Raw genomic sequence first — 13,655 nt, 5'->3', positions numbered from 1 at the left:
TGGACCTCTCATACAACACAAAGAAATCAGCCTGGGCAAATCAGCCTGAGCAATACTGGAGTTTTGAGGGTGATACCCTGGAATTGGTTGCCCACACTCACTCTGCCCCATTATGGGTTTAGCTTGTCATGCTGGTATTGAAGTCTGATAATATTTTGGTTACTATTGTTTTTTTTCACATGATAACTTTTATTTTACGAGGTTCCCTTTAATTTAGATATCAGAAAAGTGTGACCAAGATATGTTCTAAGTTGCGCGCTCTGGTGGACACACTATGTGATGACGACACCATTTCTAAATTACCTCAACATATATCAAGCTAAAATCATCCAATTATATATTTATATATATATATATATATATATATATGTATTTGTCAGGCTCTACTAACAGAAAGTTGGGGGCGGTTTGACAAAGTTTTGAAGAGGACTTACCCACTGCCATGTCAAGCTTCACACCAATCCAGATCCCCTTAGCAAACTCCACCCCTCCGACATAGTGGACTGTTCCTCTCCTCTTCCCCACCCACACCTGCTCCCCTGGTGCCATCCAGTCAGGAAGCTGAGCTACAGGGGTGCTCTCATCTCCACTGGAATCTCCTGAAGGCTCTGCACTGCTGGGGTTTGGGCTGGGACAGGGACTCCCGTGGGGCAGATCTCCCTGGGCCGGCTCCTCCATTGGAGGTTCTCCTCCTGATCGCAGACTCGGGGCAGAGGATGGGGCTGTAGATAAAGGTGCGACTGGGGTTGGTGCTGCTGTAGATGGAGCTGGGACTTTGTCAGTCACAGATACTGGGGCTCTGGCTGAAGTGCAAACTACAGGTGTGTTGGGGCAGGACACAGCTACACAAACGGAGCCTGCATTATTCGGACAATTGCATGAAGCAGTTGAATTGTCTTCAGTAGCAGATGTGTTAATAATACCAGACACATCAGAGGAGTGTTGATTGCCAGTGTCACATGTTTCTTTGTCCAAACCTTCATGCTCCCATCCGCTTGTAAAATGTGCTAAATCACTATCTCCGCCACTATCATCAGCACTTTTAAAGTCAGTGAACTCCTGGCTGGCAGTGAGAACACAGTTGTGCGGCAGAGGGCATGTTTGCTGCTCGTCTCTGGGATTAGGAATACTGACAGGCGAGGAGGCAGAGTGGGTGGGCACCTCCTGAACCCTGCCTGCTGAGAGGAGAGGCGGCTGGGTCTCACTCCCCGCAGAAACACTTTTGGTTTGTGTGCAGCCTCTTCCAGCAGGGCAGCCGAGAGGGTCGTAGGCGTCTCTGGAGGTGCAGCTGAGGTGGTCAGAGCTCTCGCTGGCACTGAAAGGCATGTCAGACAGTGTAGCGTTGGAGGCGCTGTGTGAAAAGTAGCCACTAGTGCAACTGCTGGCCGTAGGGCTTCGAGGCACCTCTCTCTCTCCACTCCCGCCTCCACATCGGCTTCCCTTCAAGTCAGACCGGGAGGATAAAAACCCCTCCTGGTTCTCCAGACTGGCATTGTAGATCTCAAAGTTTGCAAAGTCCTCTGGGATGTAAGGCCGGAAGCTGTTGTGGTCCTGAGGGCCCTGGTCGAGATTTAGAGTCATGTCCACGTACGCCTCCTCGTCCTCAGAGTCCTGCTGATCAAAACAACAGCAGTAGGACAAAAGATACATCCCACCAGACATGATGTCAGATATAGCCTGTATGGAGCATTAGCTTATACAAACACTCTTTGTGAAGTGAATGGAATGAAAAATGGTGAAAAATGTAATAATGGAACATGCACATACTGTATGAATAATGTAGCATGTTTTCATGTTTTCTGAAAATTGCTCTAAGGTGTTTGCTACTGTACTCATGTGTGGTTTACACACTGGTCTCAAGGCACTGGTGCTTTTGGGCTTTAGATATGTATATATCAATAAATGTGTGTTTATTCACACATGCTGAACGATCATACACATATTGGGTATGTAGTGCATAATATGCCATTTCAGACGCAGCATTTGTTTCCTCTTCTCTCTATCAGGACAAATGTATATGGACACAATGCGGCAAGTCCAGTGTTTGGAGCAGGAGGGGTTTCATCATCAATACTAGCCAAGACTAAAAAAAATACAATCAAAGAGTGGCACTACAATGTGAAATACAAAGACTAGAGTGGCTTTGATCCGATTCTGTGCGAATAAGACCATAATCAGATGACCAAGAATACATTTTTTACTTTGTATTCTTTACTTACTTACTGTTGCAACTTGTAAACAAAGATGTTTGTTGCCAAAAGTATTTAAACTTCAATGTAAATCCTACCCCTTCATATGTACCGTCACCAGAACAAAGACTGGTTGGAAAAGTGTTCATGTGTAAACCTGAAACGTGTGGCAGTGTGTATGCGTCTAAGTGCGATACCTACAACAGTGTGAGCGTGTGTCATGTCAGTGTCTTGGGGGGATGTAAGTGTGTGTGTGTGTGTGAAACTCTTACAGTAACCCTCAGAGCAGTGTGAGCTGGTGTGTGTAGCACTTACAGCAGTGTGTGGCAGTGTGTGGCTGAGCTGTCTGCTGGTGGGAGTGGTGGAGGTGGAGGTGCAGGTGGAGGTGGAAGGCTTGCAGTGGCCCTCGCTGCCTGCCCTGGGCCGGTGCCAGGGGCAGGGAGGGGGGAGCAGTGCAGGGCTGTCCACACATGAGCGCATGCTCTGCGGATGGTTCAGAACAACACTTCACACACACACACACACACAGCATGCATGGAGCTGGGCAGGCCAGTTACACAGTTAGTGCCATGCAGTTTGATATTTCACAAAAAACAGTGCTTGAAGTGTCCTAAGCGAACCAAACTGTACTGTTGACTGGGCCACAACTTCTTGTGATATATATTTGCAGGCTCTTTACTCTTATTGCCCCATATACATACACTATTATAGCCTGTAGCAAATATCTAAGCTCCTGCTATATTTGAATATCATATCGAAGACTTTTTTTTATCCAGACTGCAGCTATGTATGTTCATCTCTAGGCATGTTATATAATCCTGCTGCTAACTGAACCATTTGCTGCTAGCAAGATACCTCTGGCTCTCAACCACAGCATCCCTGACATGGACTGATCTGTAAAGTACCAACGCCTCTTTAAGTCCACTTCAAGCACGGATGGAAAAAAAAATATGTAAGGTTAGTTTAAATGGTTGGAACAGCCACAAACTATCAGGTTCCAATTATCACATACAAAATCTGACATGAAACTTAGCTTTGTCAAATTTAGCACTGTGGCTCTCCCCTGTTAAAGTCATGCTCCTGTGAGTCAGGCTCTTTATTTTCAATTCAGTGACATAAACACAGTGGGTGGTGCCATCATGTTTTTTTTTTTGCCAGTCACACAACAGCAAAGCCATTTTCACAATCATCAGGCAGCTTTGGGCAATTAGTAATCGTTCTCAATGTCAATTGGTGCATCATGTTATTGAAATGTAACTTGACTTGATAAGTGACATGGTAAAATGTAAAACAAAATAAGGAAATGTGAGGACAACACGGCAAAAACAGACATTAATACTCCCCTCTTGAAATAGAGTGAATTCATCCTCCTTACCTCTTGTCCCAGCAGCGGCCGGGCCTCCAGAACTTTCTTCACCTTGTTCCCCTCTTTAACAGGCAGCAGGGACTTGAGGAACTTGGGCGGCTGAGGGGAGAGGACTTTGAAGGGGCTGGAGTTGAAGAACGTAGGGCTCTCTGGAACCAAACCTGTGTGACAACATCCCAGTGGTAACCCATTTATATTTTAGCAACACAGAAAAATATTGACCACAAGAAATGCAGCGTCTGCACATTTGCTGTTTCTGTAGTTTACCTGGATTCTCCTTGCTTTTGATGGGTGTAGTACAAAGCGAGCCCTCCGGGGGATTGCAGTTGGGGTTGTCAACTTGATCACAGTGGCTCTAGACAATAATACACAGGTTTAATTAGGAAGTTTTGTGAGGTAAAAGTAGATTTGCATTTAAAAGACTTAAATGTCTTCACGCTCAGGGCTCTTGAGGAGACCTTAAGTGTAAATGAAGGAGAAGTTCCTTGTAAAACCTTGTCTGATTTTTATCATCAAAGGGACAATTACGACAAGCAACATTTAGCTCAGAGAAAAGCTCAGCATTTTGAAAAGACTATTGCAGCCAATACAAGCTAATTGTAATCCAATATTAAAGTTTTGTGAAATACGTGTTTTGAAGGCACACCTGACCCACCTTGCAGTCTTCATCCTCACAACCAGTCAGGTCTGTTTTACTACATGAAGACTGAAGAGAAAGAGACATCATGTTATCAGCATCAGATTATTCAATAACAATTATGTCCATATGGTTCTGTGGGCAGTGCAGTGAGTAATGTATTCATTACATGCTGTACATTTGGTGTGCTGATACTCCTTTTCAGGTGTCGTCCCTTGGTAGTGAGCGCTTCCTTCACTGTGACAGCCTTCAGGAAAAAAAAAACAAGACAGGTGCATCTTTACATGTCAAACAAATCACGTTATTAGTGTTTCAGTATGTCAGTGTGCTACTGTGTTAAATACCTGTCGTAGCCTCTCCAGGCTGAGGATGTTCTCCACTTCCAGAACTCCGCGGGTGTACTTCTCTATGTAGGTTTCTCCATCCTGAGTCTGCTCGCTGTCTGCACGAGCAGCCATGAGGGCCAAGGTTTCCCTTTCCTCTGGCTCCTCTGAGGCCTGGGAAGGAAAGAGAAGGAACTTACAAAGGGCTGTAGACAATAAACACCAAACTGGATAATCGTCACATGTTCTGAAAGCATTGATTGTTTGATACGGCTGTAGAATGAACAAGTTGTACCTTTGGTATGTTGGAAACAATCTCATAAGTCACACCACAGGAATAAAGCGCATTCTTTAGGGACATTCTTCTCTTGAGACTCTGAGTGAAACTCTGTAGGAAACAAAACTATGTTGATCATCAAAACCCAATCCATTGCTGCGAAAAATCACCTCTGCTGTGGACCGACCCCCTCTGATCAAATCTGATCCCTCTTGTATTAACCTGTTTGTTGTAGATGTTGACAGCGATCCTCTTGCGGAGCACCAGCTCCATGGAGGCAGGGTGGCTGAGCTGCACAGTGGCCTTGATTATCAGATAAATGCGTTCGTTAGGAGACGTGATGCGGTTGAGGTGCACAGAATCGTGGATGGATGAGTCCCAGGAACACACTGCCGACACCTGGGGAATTGGAAGAGTTGGGTTTTATTATTGTAGCTCCACAATCGTCTACAGAAAGGGAATCTGTGCCAGTCGGCTGTGCCTGCATATAGAAAAACATTAACTACAGTCTTGTAGCTCGGCTGTAGCTTTGGTGTTTGCAGCAGTTTGCTAGTGAGCAGAAAAATTGCTATCTCATGAGAACTTAAGAACAGTAAAGAGGGCGGTAATTACTGCATGGTTAGAGCTGCTGCTCAACATCAAAGACAAAATGAAGAAATTGGGATGACTTTTCTTTTAAATCCTGGTTTTCACGCATGATGCTGTGCAATTACATGACTATGTAATTGTTCAATTATGCACATAATTATAGAAAAAATATGTTGTCCTAAAGTGCTCTTGTCTGTGTATGATTATCGGAGAAAAAAAGAACATCTAGCATCAACTAAAGTAGTAAAATCAGCAAAATTCTTCAAAGAGTTGATATGAAACAGACATGTATTTTTACAAAAATACCCAACACACAACTAGTAGAAGCAATGGAAAACCCAACACTTTTTATTTTACACAGTGTCACTCAGCTTTATAAGCAAAGGATGACATGGTGGTCCTGTATTTGTACTTGTGTTTGATCCTAGAGTTCCCTTTTTGGCCACAGGAGGGCAGTAAAACAGAAAGCATTGATTACCTGCTCATCACTGTGCCTGATGATGGGCAAGTAAAAGAACTGGCTCCCATGCTCCTTGGGCAGTATAGAGTTAACGCCTGCAGCATGTAGGCTGGTCAGCTGCTCATTTACTGTCAGATTATCCGCTGGAGGCATGAAAGACAGTTAGTGTTTGTTCAGCCCTGAAAGGAGACTTTGAAATATCAGTTGATATAAAGGATTTACCATTTAAATCTAGGAAGAGTACAGGGATGTGAGCTTCCATTCCTGCAGGTGGGGTCCTATAAGGGGTTGAATAGGATTAACCGTGAAAAAAGGAATGCAAATGAAGTGAGTCCAACACATGCATGGGTGTGTGTTTCTGTTTTTTACCAGTCTGCAGGAGCTCCAGGGATGCCACTGCCAGGTGCAGGTACCAGCACTGCATTTCTCTCTTCAGTCAGACCCACCCACTGCTCCACTAGTCGAGCCTCGCGCTCAATATCCTCCTCTGACTTCTCTAATGACACAAATGAGGAGAAAGGTTTGATCACAACACATGGACAAAAACACAAAAAAAAACAGATAACACGCAGCTGCCACTCTTCAGGTCCTTGAACTGGTGGTAGCCGTAACACATGTTCAAGGACTCACCTTGTTTGTTGATGATTTTCTTGATTTGTTCATCAAGGTACTCCCTACGTTTGATCAGTGCCTCTGACCAGCGCTCTCGGACACAGTTGAGATCTTCCTCCTGGAAACAGGCAGAGACTGGAGTCAGAGCCAGCTGGCTCAGAAAAGAAAAGGATGTGCTCCAGGGCTCAGTGTTGTGTTAGCAGGGCAAGGTGAGTGTGCACAGGGCTGATCTGTCTGAGGGAGTACCATAACTGCTCCATAATACACCCACCAGCCAAGCCAAGTGAAAGGTAATTTAAGTTCCAAGGTGAATTTTTTTTTTGTAAAAAACATTTATGGTCATATTATCCAAACACACAAACATAACACCTCCTTTTAACCCCTTTGCAACTCACACGCATGCATTCACACACACTCTTACGTGCACACATCAACATGTCCTCACATGCAGCCACAGCCACCCAAAGTCCTACCTGGAAGTCCAGCCAGATCACTCTGTGAGGGAACCACAATGTCCACAGTAACCAACAGACCTATAAGCCAACCTTATTACGCTTGATTTGACGTCAGCACACTTCCACCATGCAAAAAACTGTAAATCATGCAGTCATGCAATGCCAAGGTAATTCTGTGAGGCTGATTATTTCCTGCAGTTCTTCAGTAGTGAGAGGCAAACAGCAGCATTAGTGTGCAGCAACCTGAAGGGGAAGGCAAGAGAGAGAGCGGGGCAGGATCCCTGGCAGACAGACTGCTGGCTGTGAGCTCAGCCATGGGTGGAACTGGGTTTTGCATAGAGGGCTGCCAAAGACTGGTTGGTTGGTGTGATTGATAATTACAGCATCAGCAATCGTCCACATGTGCAGCTGCTTTTTAATAAAGCACTAATTTAGTTGGCACAGCCCTCTGCCTCCTGCCTCACATGCCCTCAACAACAGGCCTAGTTGCAAACACATGATGAATGTGGTTTCCTTCATGCTGCAGAGTGAGCTACAGGGGGAGCAGCAGCAGGAGCAGACTGAAAGGGTACCTGATAACTATCCATATCGTCTTCCTCCTCTCTCTGGCAGGAGAGAACACACTCAGTCAAATGTGGGGAACCAGAAAAAAGGCCCTGACATAAGCTCATTGCCTACCATTCACTGCTGATGTAACTTTCTAAGAATTTTAGTGATGTGAAAGATTAATTTACGTTCATGCTTGTATGCTTTTGAATAATGAATGTATTTATAAACTATTACCAGCCCCAGGATTTACCCTCGTAATGATGAGTGTGGCAAATTAAAAAAGGAGTTTATCAAATTGTCAAATAATTTCTACATCAGGACACATCAGTGCATGTTAACAGAACAAACAGGACGCTAATGAGTTTGTGCATTCCATTGGCCTTCTTTAGACTCACTGCCAGCTACCCAGATGGACCAGTCATGGCACAAAACCAGAGATGGACTAATTTGGCTTAATCAGCATAATATTGTATATCACTGGCATGGCACTAGCATACTGTTCCCAAAACGCATAATCAAATTACATACAAATCATCATCCTATTTTTTGGAATACAGTAAGTTTATCATCTGAGTTGCATGTGAGAATATGAACAATATTTCTGTATGTGTGTTTCACAGACCTGGTAGCTGTCGAGTGGTCTCTGTAGTTTGGTGGAGCGAGCAGACACGCAGCCGATGGAGACGGACAGCAAAGCCTCCACCAGCAGAGGCAGAGTACCTGAGTTCTGGACCGGCTTCACACACACTTGCAGCCTCCTGGAGTGACCCTGTGTGGACAAATCCCCCATAGTTCATCATCACAATGCTGTTTCAAGCGCTGTACTCTAAAAGTACAACATGTACAGGAATGTTTATTATTACATAATTAGTCATGATCATCTTGAAGCTACAGTTGGTAACTTTAATGAAAATTACTTTTTGTCATATCCTTTTAATGGCATTTGCCTGATTATTTGAGATTATCTGTCTCATGTACTACTGTCAGGATATAGTGAGCAAGTGAGTTATTTTTATTATATTTATCAACTATAGCTTTAAGTGTGTGTTTGATGCAGGGCAGCCTGTCTGACCTAAAGGGAGACTTGCTCATTGTTTTTCTCTGACCTGTCGGAGTTGGAAGACACCTCCTGTGCTGATGTCTTTTCCAGGCTGCAGCTCCACAGATGAGTACTCTCCCTGTTCATTCAGCTCCTGGATGGAGATCACCAACTCGATCCTGCGAGACACCTCACTCCACCTAGAACAAGCAACAGCCAATGTTAGTTAGGTGTGAAATGTCTGTGTGTGTGTACAAAAGTCTGCGTGTGACATGTGATACGTGTACCTGTCCCGGAGCGTCTGGGTCTTGGCCTCCAGTGCGTCTAACTCCCAGAGTGACCGTCCGTTCCCGGCACAGCGGTGACCCCACACTTCTATGGCCAATGCCCCCTCTGATATAAACTCCAAAAACTCATCCGTCACATGCACAATGTAGTCCTGCACAAAGACAAGAGGTTTGTACTACGGTTAAAAAAGTTATAAGGAAATTACATTTCTAATGCTTCAGTGTAAGGCATTAACAGCCTTAAGTTGAGACAACCAGCAGCTCCCTTTCAGGTACCTTGCAGTGATCAAACTGGACAGTGAATTGGGCATCTGGGCTTCGAGGGGAGGGTCTGTCTGGGCTGACCATAGGAGGAGCCACAGTGGGCTCACCGTGCTCCCAGAAGGTGTACTGACAGAAGACAAAGTTGGACAGGTTGAGTGGCAGACCTGTGGACTCCCTGATCCGCACCTGCAGCAAAGAGACAAGTTTGTCTTAGAACAATATCTTCCAGTTAAATGTCTGCAGAAACAAAAACAAGCGAAACAATCCCCAAACTATTTAAAAGTTGCTATCTATGTTAAAGTCCATTGACTTTAAAATGGCTTTACCCTGCAGGTAAGCCTCTTGGATATGTGGACGATCTCCCCGTTGGTGTCCATCACCTCATAGCAGCTACTCTCACTGGAGTTCTCTGACGAGTCGTCTCCCCCAGACAGGCGCTCTGGTACGACTCCACTGACTCGCATCAGCTCAACGTGCAACCTGCCTGCTACCTGTACACACAGAGCAAGGAGACATCATGTTTTTACCAATATACCTCAATATCAATATTTAGCCGATATCGTAGGAATACCATTGGTGTTTGCACAAAATATTTACACAATGAGGTTTTTGATTAATAATCATCTGTAATGTGGATGCAATGACTAAATGGGTAAAGGTAAATAATTGAACAGCTAGAACAGTCTGGTAAGTTCAGAAAATAACATCACTTTATTGATATGCAACCTTTAAACACAAGAAGAGACAACACTCGTGCCATATTAGGATATTCCAAATCTAAGACTATAGCTAGTCTTATATCAAATTATCTATATAATAATCGAAAAATTGCCCCGCCCACCCATAATGTCTACATTTTAAATGTATGTGCATCATCCTTTCATATAGACCTGATTTAATAAGAATATTGGAAAGCTGCACCATAACTAATTTATCTGTGCATTAATCTGTATATGTTGATGCATCCTTACCTCTCCTTGTTGGCTGATGATGGGGACTGCATATTGCAGTTTGACATCATGGAAAAGGCACTCCAGAAAGATGTTGGCCACTCCTATCAGGTTATGGTTCTCTTGCGCCTCGTAAAATGGATCACAGTGCTTACTGTTTGCCTTGTTATACTGAAAAAATACAAAGAAACACCTGAATAATCCAGTTAATGTTTCTATCTTTTCTACTTATCAGTTTTCTGATCCTCTGGTTCTTACCATCTCCTCTGTGCCTTCCTTCCAGTCCCTGTAGTGGTCTCTCATATCCACCAGTTTGTTTTCTAGCTTCTCAATGGTCCACACCTGGGTCCCCTTTCCTTTTCTTCGAACCTGAATGGCCGGCTCGCTCACTATTGCTCCACGCTTTATAAAAACAAGTTAACAGATGAAGGCACTTATTTTATTTCAGCAGATTTTCACACCTTGACATTATAAAATCTGTACCGAGGTGAGGTGATGTGGATGTGGTGTGTGATTGCAGGGGGTTCAGAGGTCTGACCTTGCGGTTGGCGCTCAGGTTGGCCGCAGGAATCTGAAGGGTGACCTGATAGTCAGTCAGTTTGTTCATCTCCTCTGCCAAAAAGTTGGACTCTCGCACCAAGGTGTTAGCTTTCACGACCTGCTCCCTGAGTCGAGAGAGACTCTGACGAAAAAGCTCATCCCTGACACACAAACACAGACAGCAGAACACAGAGATCATTCATTCATGAAAATTACAACCTGCCCCCGTTATGTACCTTCAGTGTTGACTTAAATAGGCACAAAATCCCCTTTTACAGGAACAGTTAATGTAAAACATACAGAGTTGAGAAGGAAGTTACTGATTGACTGAACTACAAATGGAAATGTGATGTTTAAGTTAACTCTCAGATGTGGCTCTCAAACCACAGCTATAGTTTACCAAGAATGGCAAAATATAAAAAGACAAGAAAACATTAGTAGCAAGAATTGCTGCCTCAAAGTAGTAAACATCCGGAAAGCAGTCAAGTTGTAGTTTACATCCATGTCTGTCCAAAATGTCATCACTTCATCATTTGATCTAACTTGACAATTATGTGAAATTGTCATAATTAGCATACCAATTATTGAGTTATGGCTAAAATTGAGTTTTGTGAGGTCGTAGTGACCTAGTGATTCTAATAAGTTTATGTATCCAAGTGGAAGTTTGTGCCAAATTTGAAGGATTTCTCTCAAGGCATTCCTAAGATATCACATTCACGAGAATGGAGCGTATGTACGTATGTAGTACGGACAACCCGAAAACAAACATTCTAACATCAACATTGTAAAAAATCTGAATGAGACGATTTAAATGACTCAATCACTTAAAAACTTTATTGGCTTTTACATATTTAAATAACTAGGTATATCTATAAGGTGAATACTGTAAACATTGCATGTGACTGTAAAAAGTGAGGAAAAAAACAAGGAAAATGACTGCATATCTCAGCCTCCCTCCTGTGTACAGACTAGATTCCACTAACCGCTCCTCCGTCCACAGTCGCAGCTTGCCGTGTGTTGGGTGCATCGGGAAGGCTAGTCGCTCGCTGCTGCTGCGGTGGTGTTGCTGCGTTTTCTCAGGCGACAGCTGTTGCCGTAGCGACTCCAGCTCGCGTTCATACATCACTCTCTGCTCCTCCAGAGCCGTACGCTTCTCCTCCAGGTACTGCTTCTCCAGCACCTGGACCACATTCTGCATGGGGTCTAAAAACACGAGACACGACATGTTACACCATCAAATACACAAATCTAGATTATTACTAACAGGATCAGCACTGAGAAAAGCCTCTTCAGTAAAGGAACAGGACAAAAAACAACCAACACATGGGATAACAAATATATATAACATTATTATTATTATACAAGAAGCTACAGTCTTAATAGTAAATTCTTATTGTAATGTGTTTTGTTGGCAATTTAAAAAATATTAGCACTGAATAATCGTTTTAACAATTATTTAGTCGATATATTTGGGATTGACAGATAAAAAAAGACCAGAGCACTGATGTTGGCATTATTTTGATTCATTTTAGTCTTTTATCAACCACGAATGCCAAATATTTGGTGACTCTGTCCTCTGAAAGTAAATGTTTGCTGCTTCTTTTTTTTTTTATATCATGGTAGATCAAGATGTCAACCTGGGCTCAAAGATATTCTGATGTCCAACTTTCACCATTTTCTGAAATTTTAGCTCTAATTATTTCGTACAATATTGTGTAATCAAAATATTAATTGTGAAAGAATATAACCATTATTTTGAGCCAGGTCCACCCAGGTTTTTACTACTAGAGCTGATCTTTTCTATATTCAAAATAAGGAGATAAACAAATCAGAGTGATGGTATTTCAAAAAGATGTGTTTGGTCAGAGTATTGCAACAAGCTGAAGGACCAGAAACCTAAGTGTAACACATACTGTATACAGCTGTGACCTGAAAGCCTTAAACATCATGCACTGCAAAAACAGATTATCCTAATCATACCATTGTTCCCCAGAGTCTTCATTATGACCTCCATCTGAGCAAACTCATAGCTGTAGTCCTGCTCAGAAGACGCCTCGCTGGCGGTCTCCACATCTGCCTCGACAAAGCTCTCTCTGGGGGAAGCTCTCTCCAGCTCCTTTAAACGGTCCCGCCGCTTTCGTGTTGGAAGATTGATCCTACAGAGCAAAAGGGATTTCTTATCTGTAATGTTCTCATTTCATTAATCTTCATACCTTTAAATGTGGCCATGACAGGTTTTATACCTGAAGAAGTGATTGTTGCCCCATAAGATACGGTCTCCATGCCACAGGTGCACCAAAGAATCAATCATTGATCCGTTCACACAGTTCCTGTAGAAAACAAGAGAGATTAAAGTCTGATAATGAAGATGCCAGAAGGCATTATAATCTAAATCTTTAAACAGGGAAAACTAATTGAGAAGGAACAATCCTTTTGTAGTGGGAGGGAGACATGGCTCTATATCAAAGCGAGGAGCTCAGATCATGGATTCCTGTACAGTGAGGTCATGTGAAACACTGAGGTCCAGTCATCCATGAAGGCGAGAGACAACAGAGAGACACACAGAGAGAAATAGAGAGCGTGTTGGAGGCAGTTGTATGGCAGCTCACCTGGCATTCCCTATGGGCATCAGGGTGACATCACCATCTGGGCAGATCTCCAGGACGCTGTGCTCCGGCTGGATACCGATCCCAAAGAGCTGGATGTCCTGAGACGTGTCTGCGCCCACACGCGTGTGCTCCTACACACAGGTGGAGGACAGATTGAGAAAGCTATAATGACAGATCTGAAAATAACTTGTTCCAACTCTCAGGTCATAACCTACACAATGTTGTTTACTGAACCAATTTGCACAAGAGTTTTGTAATGAACAAACTTCAAATTCAAGAATAAAACCAACGCAAATCAAAAAGCAAAGTGAAACAACTTGTGTCTCTCTCATTGCAAAGTGGGCGTTGTTAAACAAACATCCCAGCTTCTAGAGGATGTCCTACCCTGCAGCGCACTAACCCATTTCACATAACCATAGTCATTCCACACTGATACAACAGTCCGGCCTGCAGAACCCAGACAAAGGCCTGTTGTTCTGTACGCTGCACAGGCTGCTTTCTCAAATGCCT

General features: G+C 43.5%; 1 protein-coding gene across 1 annotated transcript in view; it reads right to left on the bottom strand.

The window, feature by feature from the left end:
• Positions 1-13,655, bottom strand: part of kif13a (kinesin family member 13A) — a 36,347-nt gene that overhangs the window by 1,667 nt on the left and 21,025 nt on the right. The window contains exons 14-39 of the mRNA XM_054621746.1: positions 13,146-13,276; positions 12,780-12,866; positions 12,517-12,692; positions 11,520-11,739; positions 10,535-10,697; positions 10,255-10,398; positions 10,018-10,167; positions 9,373-9,537; positions 9,059-9,232; positions 8,783-8,934; positions 8,563-8,695; positions 8,079-8,225; positions 7,480-7,512; positions 6,471-6,570; positions 6,210-6,336; positions 6,063-6,118; positions 5,859-5,983; positions 5,015-5,191; positions 4,811-4,903; positions 4,537-4,689; positions 4,362-4,439; positions 4,211-4,261; positions 3,823-3,910; positions 3,565-3,716; positions 2,505-2,672; positions 435-1,611 (exon numbers count right to left, since the gene is read on the bottom strand). Of these exons, the coding sequence (XP_054477721.1) occupies positions 435-1,611; positions 2,505-2,672; positions 3,565-3,716; positions 3,823-3,910; positions 4,211-4,261; positions 4,362-4,439; positions 4,537-4,689; positions 4,811-4,903; positions 5,015-5,191; positions 5,859-5,983; positions 6,063-6,118; positions 6,210-6,336; positions 6,471-6,570; positions 7,480-7,512; positions 8,079-8,225; positions 8,563-8,695; positions 8,783-8,934; positions 9,059-9,232; positions 9,373-9,537; positions 10,018-10,167; positions 10,255-10,398; positions 10,535-10,697; positions 11,520-11,739; positions 12,517-12,692; positions 12,780-12,866; positions 13,146-13,276 (4,420 nt within the window). The remainder of the gene's footprint in view (positions 1-434; positions 1,612-2,504; positions 2,673-3,564; positions 3,717-3,822; positions 3,911-4,210; positions 4,262-4,361; positions 4,440-4,536; positions 4,690-4,810; positions 4,904-5,014; positions 5,192-5,858; positions 5,984-6,062; positions 6,119-6,209; positions 6,337-6,470; positions 6,571-7,479; positions 7,513-8,078; positions 8,226-8,562; positions 8,696-8,782; positions 8,935-9,058; positions 9,233-9,372; positions 9,538-10,017; positions 10,168-10,254; positions 10,399-10,534; positions 10,698-11,519; positions 11,740-12,516; positions 12,693-12,779; positions 12,867-13,145; positions 13,277-13,655) is intronic.

Source organism: Anoplopoma fimbria, chromosome 20, assembly GCF_027596085.1.
Source record: "Anoplopoma fimbria isolate UVic2021 breed Golden Eagle Sablefish chromosome 20, Afim_UVic_2022, whole genome shotgun sequence".
Taxonomy (NCBI): Eukaryota; Metazoa; Chordata; class Actinopteri; order Perciformes; family Anoplopomatidae; genus Anoplopoma; species Anoplopoma fimbria.
The sequence above is the reverse complement of the archived record's forward strand: the minus strand, read 5'-3'. Positions and strand labels throughout refer to the sequence as shown.